The sequence below is a fragment of the Amblyraja radiata genome, chromosome 15 (assembly GCF_010909765.2).
Source record: "Amblyraja radiata isolate CabotCenter1 chromosome 15, sAmbRad1.1.pri, whole genome shotgun sequence".
Classification (NCBI taxonomy): Eukaryota; Metazoa; Chordata; class Chondrichthyes; order Rajiformes; family Rajidae; genus Amblyraja; species Amblyraja radiata.
Genome location: NC_045970.1, coordinates 46,991,272 through 47,005,172, shown reverse-complemented (window position 1 = coordinate 47,005,172; position 13,901 = coordinate 46,991,272). Strand labels below are relative to the sequence as shown.

At 43.9% G+C, this 13,901-nt stretch overlaps 1 protein-coding gene across 1 annotated transcript in view; it reads right to left on the bottom strand.

Moving 5' to 3' along the window:
- The window catches only part of pcdh15 (protocadherin related 15), a gene marked incomplete at its 5' end in the record, with an annotated part of 501,491 nt that overhangs the window by 337,738 nt on the left and 149,852 nt on the right, over window positions 1-13,901 (bottom strand). The window contains 4 exons of the mRNA XM_033034471.1: window positions 5,342-5,491; window positions 6,484-6,618; window positions 9,011-9,031; window positions 10,190-10,396. Of these exons, the coding sequence (XP_032890362.1) occupies window positions 5,342-5,491; window positions 6,484-6,618; window positions 9,011-9,031; window positions 10,190-10,396 (513 nt within the window). The remainder of the gene's footprint in view (window positions 1-5,341; window positions 5,492-6,483; window positions 6,619-9,010; window positions 9,032-10,189; window positions 10,397-13,901) is intronic.

Sequence of the window (13,901 nt, the reverse complement as noted above, 5' to 3'; positions counted from 1 at the left end):
CAGACAGCACCTGTAGTCAGGATCGAACCCGGGTCTCTGACGTTATAGGGCAGTAACTCTACTGCAGCGCTGCTGTGCCCCCCCCTCTTGTTATTTTTTTGCAGAGCAGTTGCCAGGTCAAGCTGAGATGTGTTCTGATAGGATACGGTGCATAGATAACCATGTTACAAAAGACATTACATAACAGCAAGCGGAACAATGAGAGAGCAGAACACTGTGAAGAAAGCAACAGGATTTACATATCAGGTTAACTGGCTTTCATCAGTCTGAGATAATAACAGTACACATCTCTCCTGACCTGCTTAGTACTTGAATTCTCTACTTTTATTTCATATTCATAGCTTTTTTAATTTTCCTAATTGCATTATCTTTCATTCTGGGTTAACCATCAAATATCAAATCAAGGACTCAAGTCTGAAGAAGGTTCCTAACCTGAAACGTCACCTATCCATGTTCCTCAGAGATGCCGCCTGACCTGCTACGGTTCTTGAGCAGTCTATGACCTTTTGTGTAAACCAGTTCTTTACCTCTAAACGTCACAACTAGTCCATCTATCTGGCTGTCGATAAACACAAAGTGCTGGAGTAACACAGCAGTTCAGGCATCAGGAGTACAGTAACTCTGCAGGTCAGACAGCTTTCCTGGAGAAAAGTAACAGGTGACGTTTCTGGTCGAGCATCTTCAGACTGAGTCTAGGAGTAGAGGAGTAAAGAGGTTCTTCTGCAGTTGTATAGGGCTCTGGTGAGACCACATCTGGAGTATTGTGTACAGTTTTGGTCTCCTAATTTGAGGAAGGACATCCTTGTGATTGAGGCAGTGCAGCGTAGGTTCACGAGATTGATCCCTGGGATGGCGGGACTGTCATATGAGGAAAGATTGAAAAGACTAGGCTTGTATTCACTGGAGTTTAGAAGGATGAGGGGGAATCTAATAGAAACATGTAACATTATAAAGGGACTGGACAAGCTAGATGCAGGAAAAATGTTCCCAATGTTGGGCGAGTCCAGAACCAGGGGCCACAATCTTAGAATAAAGGGGAGGTCATTTAAGACTGAGGTGAGAAAAAACTTTTTCACCCAGAGAGTTGTGAATTTATGGAATTCCCTGCCACAGAAAGCAGTGGAGGCCAAATCACTGGATGGACTTAAGAGAGAGTTAGATAGAGCTCTGGGGGCCAGTGGAGTCAAGGGATATGAGGAGAAGGCAGGCACGGGTTATTGATAGGGGACGATCAGCCATGATCACAATGAATGGCGGTGCTGGCTCGAAGGGCCGAATGGCCTCCTCCTGCACCTTTTTCTATGTTTCTATGAGAGTCAGGGGTAATGGACCTGTCCCACTTACGCGATTTTTTCGGTGACTTGTCGGCACCTGTCATAGTCGCAGCAGGTCTCCGTAAATTTTCAGCATGTTGAAAATCCAGCAGCGATTAGAAAAAGATATGACTCTTTGGGCGACTACTCACGACCATACAGGCTTCACCCCGCGACATGGCACCAGGGTGTCGCCTGTATGGTTGTGAGTAGTCTCCTCAGTCGCCGAAAGAGCCGTACAGTCCTTCTGGTAGCCGCTGAATTTCCAACAAGTTGAACATTTTCGGCGACCTATGACAGGTGCCGGCAGTCGCCGAAAAAGTTGCGTAAGTGGGACAGGTCCATAAGGGAAACGAGAGATATAGATGGTGACATAGAGAGATATAGAAAAAATGAATGAGAGATATGCAAAATAAAGTAACGATAATACAGGCCATTGTTAGCTGTGGGCGAGTTACTGACAATGAGACTCAACGGCTTTGAAACTAAAACAACTTGGATGAGTGATCTGGAGAATCTCAGGAGAGAAAAATAAATAGGTTTGGGTTGGAATCCCAGTTTAGACTGCTAATTCCACTTCTGTAATACTTCTGAATATCCTTCCTTGCCGCAAAATATTAATAGCCATAACTTCAATCATCTCCAGTCAGAATTTCTATAACTCTCATTTCCTCCAATTCAATCAAAATGATGGACAAGGCACTGTCGTGCAAGCTAACGTCAATCACTTGAAATGTTGTAAACTTTAAATTCTCATCCATAATCCTGCAATCTACGTATCAGTCAGGAGGACACAAAACGCTGGAGTAACTCAGCGAGACAGGCAGCATCTCTGGAGAGAAGGAATGGGTGACGTTTCGGGTCGGGACCCTTCCTCAGGACGGATGTTAGGACAGAGATAGAATGTAGTCTGAGACAGTGAGACCAGTCAGAGATCTGGGAAGGGGGGATGGGATGGAGAGAGAGGGAAAGCGCGGGGTACTTGAAGTTAGAAAAGTCACTGTTCATACCGCTGGGGTGTAAGCCGCCCAAGCGAAATATGAGATGCTGTTCCTCCAATTTGCACTGGGCATCACTCTGGCAATGGAGGAGACCCAAGATAGAAAGGTCAGTGTGGGAATGGGAGAGGGGAGTTAAAGTGTTGAGCAACCAGGAGATCAGGTAGGTTTAGGCGGACTGAGCGGAGGAGTTGAGCGAAACGATCGCCGAGCCTACTCTTGGTCTTGCCGATATATTTTTCGCTAGCTTTTGCTTTCTGCATGCTTTACCTGTTAGTTTATTTATTTATTTTATCTGTTCAGGCAGCCTCTTGAAGAATAAGTTGTCAGCACTGCATGTTAATTCCTTTATGAAAACTTTCCATTAATTTTCAGTCGTTTTACCCATTAACTGATTTTCCAAATAAATAAGCCATGCATAAGATGCTCTCTCTCTCTGTTCATTTCTCCCTTTATCTTGTAATATTTTAGCCAGCCTGCCTTAATCGAGAATCAAAGTGGCTATTTAGTGTTTCTCTTTTCCAAACACTACATTGTATTCAATTATAAAATGATCACATGCCTTGAGGCAACCAAAACAATAAGGCAGATTATCTATTATTACCTCTAATAAGAGTTATTCTTTCTGGGTCGTGTTATTGTAAAAATCTACTCTAAACACATTTAATTTTGCTGCCTTTCAGGCATCTGCTTATCGCATTATTTATAAAGCTGTCCCTCAGTAAAACCACTGTCTTTGGTCCATGGTTGATTTATCTCTGCAATGAGACTTTTTACCATCTTTTACTTTTAAGGCAACTATAGGTTACACCGAACAGGATATTAAATCTTGTCTTTTTTATTTCCATTTATACTTTAGAAGTCTTTGTTGCGTGCTATCCAGTCAAAGAAAGGATTGTACATGATTTTCACGGCAGGTCGGGGGGAGTTCCCCCCCCCCGCCACGGTACCTTGTAACCCCGTGCTACCTGCTCCATGGTCGGATAGTCGGCGACTAAACCGTCTCCCCCACCTGGTTTGCCAGGTGAGGAGGGGGCTGTGGACCCCCAGCAGGACCAAAAACAAGGCCCGTCAAAGGGCGGATGAGCTTCTAGCGAGTCAACGGCCATCCACACTTCAGTAGAAGTTGCGATCACTGTCGTACATAGCGACGTATGGAATGAAGAAAAGCATGAAATGTAATTCTTCCCTCTCCTTGCTTCTCAAAAGAGGTTGTTAATAATTACAATCAAGCCGTGTGCAGATAAAGGATAAGGGGTACAACATTCAGTGCAAGATAAAGTCCAGGTAAAGATGGTGCAAAGGACTTCAACAAGGATGGGAGTTCTTGACTTGGCCTCCACAGCCTCCTGTGGCAATGAACTCCACAGATTCACCACCCTTTGATTAACGAAAATCCTCACCCTAACTCAGACAGGGAAAGAGGCGAAGGCTTAATACAGCGCACATCCATTCCTTTCATTGTGAAAGATGGATCATTTTTTTCCAACATATAATCAGATACAAGTAGGATTTGAATTTATTTTTAGTTCTCTTTTATATTTATTTAAATGTAACTGTTAAATGGCATTTAAAAAGAATAATTATAATGAAAACTATTAGCAAAACACAGGGATTTACACTCACAGTGGAAAACACAGCACACTTAGGAGATACAATTGCTTCAACTTAACACCAAATTAAATAATTTGGTTAATTATTTTAATGTTACATTATTAATCACATAATTGACACATTTTCCTCGATTTTGATTATTAATAAGAAATCAAAGAGAATGAGGCATGGGAAAAAATTAAAAAGGCGTTTGTGTATATTTTAAATTGCCAGTTGCATATATTTGAAAGTCAACTTATTGAAGGATTCCACAGATGAGAAAATTCATCTTAGGCACGAATTCTCTAAACTCACTGGACTAATAAAAACTAGTGATTTCAAGAGAAGAAAAATTGAGATGGATAGTGATGCAGATGATTTTTTGCAGGTCAGTTCACAGATAAAAATGTTGCACTTTGTCCCATTCATCTAGCCGAATGGCGACATCACAGTGGACTAATTGAAACATACAGAATAGTGAAAGGCTTGGTTGGAGTTGATGTTTCCACTAGTGGGAGAGTCGAGGACTAGAGGTCACAGCCTGAGAATTAAAGGATGTTCTTGTCGGAAGGAGATGAGAAGGAATTTCTTTAATCAGAGGGTGGTGAATCTATGGAATTCTTTGCTACAAAAGGCTGTGGAGGCCGTCAGCGGATAGTTTTCAGGCAGAGATAGATAGATTCTTGATTAGTACGGGTGCCAGAGGTTATGGGGAGAAGGCAGGAGAATGGGGTTAAGAGGGAGAGATAGATCAGCCATGATTGAATGGCAGAGTAGACTAGACTCTCACGCCTGTACTGCCTGGAGTTAACTTGATTTTGCACAATACCTACTCCTTTAGTATAGTTTAGAGATACAGCGCGGAAACAGGCCCTACGGCCCACCGGGTCCGTGCCGACCAGCGATCCCCGCACATTAACACTATCCTACACCCACTAGGGACAATATTTACATTTATACCAAGCCAATTAACCTACAAACCTGTAAGTCTTTGGAATGTGGGAGGAAACCGAAGATCTCAGAGAAAACCCATGCGGTCACGGGGTGAACGTACAAACTCCGTAGAGACAGCACCCGTAGCTTCAACATTCTGACCTGAAATAGTGGCAGAGTTGCAACCTCTGACGCAATAACCCAACCATGCTAAACACCAACACCTTTGAATAAGGGTGAAGAAGGGTCTGGACCCGAAATGTCACCCGTTTCTTCTATCCAGAATTGCTTCCTCCCGCTGAGATACGCCAGCATTGTTGTGTCTCCCTTTGAAAACCTACACTGGAACTGTCAACCTTGATATGAAGAAAATTACCAAAAGGATGCACAGAACTAATGCACAAGATGCATTTACTTAAAACACCCCTGAATTGATTAGAACGATGACCACCTATAGTGTAAAATCAGTCGTGTTTTGTACCACGGCCGGCTATTATTGATTACCTGTATCACTGCTTCTCCAGGTCTCATGTCGGTATAAACATTCACTCTGTAGGAAATGTTTTGAAAAATCGGAGTGTTGTCATTTGCATCGATCACCATGACATTGACGGTGACTGGAACACTCTCTTGAACTCCATCAGAGGCAGACATCTTCAAGGTACAAAAAAATGGAATTCAATTAGTGACCATTCGAATTTCGAACCACCCCTGCCAAAAAAAACCCCAGCCAGAAAACGCTTTACTGAAACTTGCTACCACTTTAAATATGTAAATGTACTTTAATAATAATAATCAAAGGAAGACAAAAATGTTGGAGAAACTCAGCGGGTAAGGCAGCAACTATGGAGAGAAGGAATAGGTGACGTTTCGGGTCGAGACCCTTCATCAGACTGATGTGGGGGGGGGGGGGCAGGAAGAAGAAAGAAAGAGGCGGAGACAGTAGGCTGTGGGAGAGCTGGGAGGGGGAGGGAAGGAGGGAGCAAGCAAGGACTACCTGAAATTGGAGAAGTCAACGTTCATACCACTACCCAAGTGAAATATGAGGTGCTGTTCGTCCAATGTGCGGTGGGACTCACACTGGTCATGGAGGAGGCCCAGAACAGAAAGGTCAGATTCGGAATGGGAAGGGGAGTTGAAGTGCTGAGCCACCGGGAGATCAGGTTGGTTATTGCGAACTGAGTCGAGGTGTTGGGCGAAGATATAATAATAATCATCATATTACTGTAGAAACTTTCAACAGCAAAATCACTTTAGCTCTTGATAAATTAATCTAATTAATCTGCAAACCTGCACGTCTTTTGCAGTGTGGGAGGAAACCGAAGATCTCAGAGAAAACCCACGCAGGTCACGGGGAGAACATACAAACTCCGTACAGACAGCGCCCGTAGTCACGATTGAACATGCGTCTTTGGCGCTGTTGGGCAGTAGCTCTGCCGCGATGCCACCGTGCCGCTCCAAGAGCTGCTGGTTCACAACGCCAGAGACCTGGATTCAATCCTAACCCCAGGTACTGCCTGTGTGGAGTCTGTATGTTCTCCCTGTGTCTGATCGAAACTGGGTCTCTGGCGCTGTGATGCAGTAGCTCTACCACTGCGCCACCATGCCGTCCTATATACGCAGAGAGAACATGCAAGATATCTTACTGTAAAAGTGTAGTTCTGCTGACGTTCCCGATCCACTGGTTCGCGCAAGGTCAGGTAACGAGTTATTCCGGACGATGTTATCGTGAAGGCCCTGATGAAATCGTCCACCAAAATCTGCAGCTTCGGATCTTTGGTCTTTGGAGATACAAAGGGAAAGGGAAAGGGAGTTAAAGTGGAATTTAGGAAATATATTTTCATTTATTCTTTTCGATTTGCTAATGTTGGAATAAAAGATGCCTTAACTGTTCATAATGGTTAAGACTCATACAGCACGGAAACAGGCCCTTCGGCCCACCTCGTCCATGCCGACCAAAATGCCCCTAATCTTTAGGCAAAGTCAATAGTTTTCTATGATTTTGCTGTATACTCGCGAGCTTTCAGCAGTTGCATGAGTTACTGCGATCTGACTTTAGAACGGAGACGAGGAAACACATTTTCTCACTGAGAGTTGTGAGTCTGTGGAATTCTCTGCCTCAGAGGGCGGTGGAGGCCGGTTCTCTGGATACTTTAAAGAGAGAGCTAGATAGGACTTAAATATGGCAGAGTCAGGGGATATGGGGAGAAGGCAGGAACAGGCTACTGATTGTGGATGATCGACCATGATCACATTGAATGGCGGTGTTGACTCAGAGGGCCAAATGGCCTACTCCTGCACCTATTGTCTATTGTCTATTGACTTGCTTCTTTCAAGATCAAGTGCGGCCCATATATGCTTTAAAGTGACAACATAGACATGATAATGTGACATATTAAGTGCTGGAATAACTCAGTAGGTCAGGCAGCATCTCTGGAAAAATCATGTGGGTGACGTTTTCCATCACATATCCCTTGATTCCATTAGCCCTCTGGGCTAAATCTAACTGTCTCTGTGAATCTAACCATCCAGTGAATTGGCCTTCACTGTCTTCTGTGGCAGAGAATTCCAGCTCTCCCCTCCCCCTTCCCCCCCCCCCCCCTCCCTCCCCACCCTCCATCTCCCTTTCAGTCTGAAGAAGGGTCCCAGCCCGAAATGTCATCCATCCTTTCTGCTAAAACGCTGAGTTATGGGCCTATCCCACTTACTCGATTTTTTCAGCGACTGCTGGCAACCGTCATAGGTCGTTGCAGGTCGCCGAAAATGTTCAACATGTTGAAAATCCAGCGGAGACCGGAAAGACGCTACGACTCTTTGGGCGACTGAGGAGACTTAGCACGACCATACAGGCGACACCCTGGCAACATGTCGCGGGGTGAAGCCCGTATGTTCGTGAGTAGTCGCCCAAAGAGTCGTGCCTTGTTCTGGTCGCCGCTGGAACATCTTTAGAATGTGGGATGAACCCAGACCACCTGTAGAAAACCCACACGGTTAAAGGGAGAATGTACAAACTCCGTACAGACAGCACCCGTAGTCAGGATCGAACCCGGGTCCCTGGCGCTGTAAGGCAGCAACTCTGATGGTCTCCCCGTGACCTGCGTGGGTTTTCTCCGGGATCTCCGGTTTCCTCACACACTCCAAAAGACGTGCAGGTTTGTAGGTCAATTGGCTCGGTATAATAGTAAATTGTCCCAAGTGTGTGTAGGGTAGTGTTAATGTGCGGGGATCACCGGTCGGTGTGGACTCGGTGGGCCGAGGGGCCTGTTTCTGCGCTGTATCTCTACACTAAACCAAACTATTACTCTCATGGTTTGTAGCTTTTACAAAACAAGTTCACATGTCAAGGCATTTATTTTATCATCTTTACAAATCAGTATATAGGTCTATCAATTGCAATTAAAATACTGGAGCATCCATCTTCCTCCAAAGTTTTTTTTCTCTCCCTTTCATAAACGCGCACGTTGAATTGTACAGCACTTGGAACAAATCGCATAAAAGAACACGTTGAAAAGGTGACATTTTGAAAAGAGATGGTCAGATAGATTCCAATTGTCAAAATTAACCCTGCAGTTCAGATGATATCTTTCATGATTGCACGAGCCTGATTCTCTTTTTCGAGACTCCAGGTAATTGCTGTCAATTACTGTCAATTTAGATAGATTGTCAATTTTCACCAGACAATAGGTACGGCCTACACATTTCCAATTATGTCAGCTATGTTGGCAAATCACCATAGGAATTAAATTGAATTGAATGGAATGCTTTATGTCAAGGCACAGTGAAATTCCTTGCTTGCATACCCGAGGTATGCAAATAGTTGCCACATAAAGGGCGCCGAGAAAGTTACACAGTATCCCCGCGCCACGTCCTCCATTCCCCCTCCCCCCAGCAGTCCCCCCATGCTGGGTCCTCCACTCGTCTTCCCCCTCCCCCCCCACGGCGGTTCTCCCGCACCCTCATTGACCGCCGCACAGTGGGAAAAAATATTTATGTATAAAGTACTCAAAATTCATGTAACGTGCAAGATTTGGAGGGGATGAGTGCAGGAAGAGGGATCCAAAGCATGCTGCCATATACAACTGCGAACCAAGAAGTATTTGACATGAAGCCAAATTGCATGCATAACAGATAAAACCTCACAAATACACGGATAAAATAACCCTTAATACATACGGGAGTAGTACCTGGTGGCACCTATAAATGAACAGACAAACAAGATTCACACAAATGGAAAGCCGATTCCACGAAGATGAGGCGTTTTCAACATCTTAAAAACCATCATGAAGTGTTGCGAGTTAAGTAGATTCCGCAAATCTTAGAAGCACTCTGCAAACATCTCATCAAGGGTGCTTGAAGTTGATAATAGAGCAAGCATCAATGTAGGCATCAGGCACACTCACGTTATTCCAAATGTGGGGATTATCTTCCAATTTGAAAACTCAAACAATGGGGAATGCACCTGCAATCAACGGCAATTTCTATTTGCTGGCTTTACCTTGCGCTGAACGTTATTCCCTTTATCGGTTATCTATACACTGTAAACGGCTCGATTGTCATCATGCCTTGTTTTTTCCGCTGACTGGTTAGCACGCAACTAAAGCTTTTCACCGTACATCGGTATGGTGTTGCGGTACGAAGTTTCCACTGGTGGGAGAGTCTAGGACTAGAGGTCGTAGCCTCAGAATTAAAGGACATTCTTATAGGAAGGAGATGAGGAGAAATTCCTTTAGTCAGAGGGTGGTGAATCTGTGGAATTCTTTGCCACGGAAGGCTGTGGAGGCCAGGGCAGTGGATATTTTTAAGGCAGAGATAGTTCAATCAATCAATCAAAGACTAATGTCATTCAAAAATACACCAATAAATGCAAGTCTGAACGAAATTTCGTTGCATCTGGCTCACCGTGCAACATAAAATAACAAAAGGATAAAATAGATAAAAAGATAAAATAGATAATAGTGGCGGCACATTACATGGAATTCAAGAGTCTGATTGCTCGGGGAAAGAAGCTGTTGCAAAACCTGGCCGTTCTGCTCCTTATACTACGATACCTTTTGCCCAAGGGCAGCAGAGTGAACAGTCCATGATGGAGATGTGTCGGGTCTTTTATAATGCTGTTGGCCCTGGACAAGCAACGTTTGCAGGCAATGTCCCGGAATAGTTAGAATCTTGATTAGTATGGGGATCAGAGGTTGTGGGGAGAAGGCAGGAGAATGGGGTTAGGAGGGAGAGATCGATCAGCCATGATTGAATGGCAGAGTAGACTTGAAGGACTGAATGGCCTAATTCTACTCCAATCACTTATGACCTTATGAAAATAAACTAGACTGAAACTGAAACTGAACCTGAACTCACCTCCTCCACATCATTATCCAGGGCAACAATCCTCAATGGTGTTGTTAAGTTCCAACTATCTGAGACTGTTGTTCCCACTGGAGCAGATTCTATGATGAATCCTTGGTAGGTGGCACGTTCAAAGTAAGGGGGCTGGTTGTTTTCATCGAGGACTTCTATATGCAGTTCGGCAAAAGCTGGCAGTGGGTGCCTGTTGTCCTGTTCCGCCTAGTTGAATAACAAAGAATCAGACAATTTAGTGCACAGTCTTGTGCATGAAGGAACAGCAGATGTTGGTTTAAACCACAGATAGACACAAAATGGTGGAGTAACTCAGCAGGACGGGCAGCATCTCTGGAGAGAAGGAAAGGGAGACGTTTTGGGTCGTGACCCTTCTTCAGACTGATGTGGGGGGGGGGGGGGAGGGAGATAGATAAGGAAGTGTGAAGGTGTGAAAACAGGGCAAAGGGAATGGAGTTCAAGGAAAATGTAGAATAGGTTACTGTTAGCTGGGAGAGGGTAACAACAAAGCAAACAGAGATAAAATGTAAACGAGGACTCAGACCAGTTGGAGAACTGACAGGGGGGGAGGGGGGGGGGGGGGGGTGGAGAATGAGGGAAAGCAAAGGTTACTTGAAGTTAGACAAGTCAATGTTCATATCGCTGGGGTAGTGAAGACTTAATATTCATGGCAGGGGAATGACTGCTCTGTGAATTAGGTTGAACGGATTACAGCTTGGTCAGGTACTAAACTGTCTCAAGGAGAAGTAACAACTCTGTACTTCATTTGGCAGGTGAGCTGAAAATGTGAAGTGTTTTACAGACTTTTAAATGTAACGGTGACAATATGCTGCAGATTAATAGACATTCCATCAGGGACCGGGTAATAAAGTGGAATTTTACTCCTTAGTTAAACACAGGAACAATGGCCACGTTATAAATCTCAAAATGCATTCAAGAAAAACATTACTGAGTTCAACCAGAAGTGATCATGGATTTATCCTACGACGTATAATAATAACCTAACTGATTATATAGTGGCTTAAGATTCAGCGAATGATCGTGAAGTTTCAAAACGAACGGCAGGTACATATGTGGCACTATTCCTGACAGACACTGTATCGGAGAAGACAATTCCCTTTATCCCGTATCCGTACACTGTGGACGGCTCAAATGCAATCACATACAGTTTTTCCGTTGATTGGTTTGCACGCAACAAATAGCTTTTCTTCACTGTACCTCGGTACAGGTGACAATAAACTAAACGGTAACTATTCACTTAAGATAGACACAAAAAAGCTGGAGTTTTCCCGGCAAGTGCTACAATTGGCGGGCAAACCATCTTTTTTAATTTGAAGATAGACACAAAAAGCTGGAGTAACTCAGCGGGTCAGGCAGCATCTCGAGGGAAAAGGAATAGGTGACGTTTCGGGTCGAGACCCTTCTTCAGACTGAGAGTCAGGGGAAAGGGAAATGAGAGAGATAGATGGTGATATAGAGAGATATAGAACAAACGAATGAAAGATATGAGAAATGTAATGATGATCAAGGAAAGGTGGAGTCCACAATGATCCATTGTTGGTTGTGGGCTAGGTAATAACGCGTTCAGGCGTGAGACAGTAAAAAACTGAAAAAGGAGGAAGAGACATGGGGGTCCTTGGGGCATTGCCCCCTGGTAGGGTTCCAAGTGGCAATGCCCCTAGCGGGGGTATAAGGAGGCAGAAATCTTTTGATAATTGTACCTTGAAATGATACCGTTTTCTTGCCTGTTTACCCTTAATTTATATTGTAATTTTTTTTGTACCTTAACAGAACACATTTTACTTGCTTGTCACTTCTTAATTCATACAGAAAATTTGTGATAATCAATCCTTAAAATGACACCAACTCCTTGCTTGTTTACACTTAAGTCATATTGAAAATATTTTATTTTACACCTACACTTACTTGTAACATAATACCTGTTCCTTGCTTGTTTAGTCTAATTAGAGAGAAGTATCCTTTACACAGGACATTTTTAATAATTTTTTGATAATTATACCTTGAAATGACACAATTTCCTTGCTTGTTTACCTCTTAATTTATACAATCACAATCACAATAATACTTTATTAGCCAAGTTTGTTTTGCAACATACGAGGAATTTAATTTGCCAAGTCAGTCAGGGATGGAGAGAGAAGGGATGCAAGGTTTACTTGAAATGAGAGAAATCAAAATCTTACCGCTGGGTTGAAAGCTGCTCAAGCAAAATATGAGGTGTTGTTCCTCCAATTTGCATGTGGCCTCACTCTGACAGTGGGGGAGGCCCAGGACAGAAAGGTCAGTGTGGGAATGGGAAGGGGAGGTAAAGTGTTTGGCAACTGGGAGATTGCTTAGGCCAAAGCCGTCTGAGCGAAGGTGTTCAGCGAAACGATTGCCCAGTCTACACTGGTCTCGTTGAGATATAGGAGTCCACAGCTTCCACAATATTACCGATGTGTGTAAATTGAAGAAAAACAGAAAAAATGGCATCTGTGGATGGCGGGACTGACAAATGATGAAAGAATGGGTCGACTGGGCTTATATTCACTGGAGTTTAGAATGATGAGAGGGGATCTTAGAGAAACGTATAAAATTCTTAAGGTATTAGACAGGTTAGATGCTGGAAAAATATTCCGCATATCCAGAACCAGGGGTCACAGTTTAAGAATAACACGTAGGCCATTTAGGACTAAGATGAGGGAAAACTCTTTCACCCTGAAAGTTGTGAATCTGTGGAATTCTCTGCCACAGAAGTCAGTGGAGGCCAAATCACTGGACGTTTTCAAGAGAGATTTAGATTTAGCTCTAAGGGCTAGCAGAATCAAGGGATGCGGGGAAAAAGTCATGATCATATTGTATGGCAGTGCTGACTCAAAGGGCCGAATGGTCCACTCCTGCACCAATCTTCTATGTTTCGATGTGTCAGGGATTATGGGGAGAATCCAGGAGAATGGGGTTGAGAGGGAAAGAGGGATCAGTCATGATTGAATGGTGGAGTAGACTTGATGGGCCGAAGACATACAGGTTTGTAGGTTTATCGGCTTGGTTAGATTGTAAGTGTGTGTATGTAGACTGCACACACTTATAGGGCATATGTAGATTGTAGCTGGGCCTGAAGGCAAACACAGGGCAGATGTTAAGCTGCTAGGCGGTAAAGTCCCATATGAGTTCCCTTGCAGAGAACCACGGTGGCACAGCGGTAGAGTTGCTGCCTTACAGCGCTTGAAGTTTGGAACCCCCCCCACCCCCTCCACACTACAAAGACATAGCGGTATGTATGCTAGTTAGCATACACTAGCATACATGCTGGGTATAAGTGTAAATTGTCCCTCGTGTGTGGAGGATAGTGTTAGTGTGCGGGGATCGCTGGTCGGCACGGACACGGTGGGCCAAAGGGCCTGTTTCCGTGCTGTATCTCTCAACTAAACAGCAACGTGGCAGTTTCTCACCACTGCATCGCCATGTCACCTGGACGATCTGCTCAAATTATTAATACCGTGGACATAGACTAACATTGAGAAGAAAATGCTACATATTTAATAACGACAGGGGAAACTTTTCTTTGCACGATAACACAAAGTGCATTTCCATAGTAATGGTGAAATGTCTCCACAGTTTCACAAACCTCGGTCGACCTTGCAACAATAATTGTGTAGCTACAAAAGCATTCATTCTTCCTGACCGAGAAAAAAAAAAAAACGTTTGTCAATTC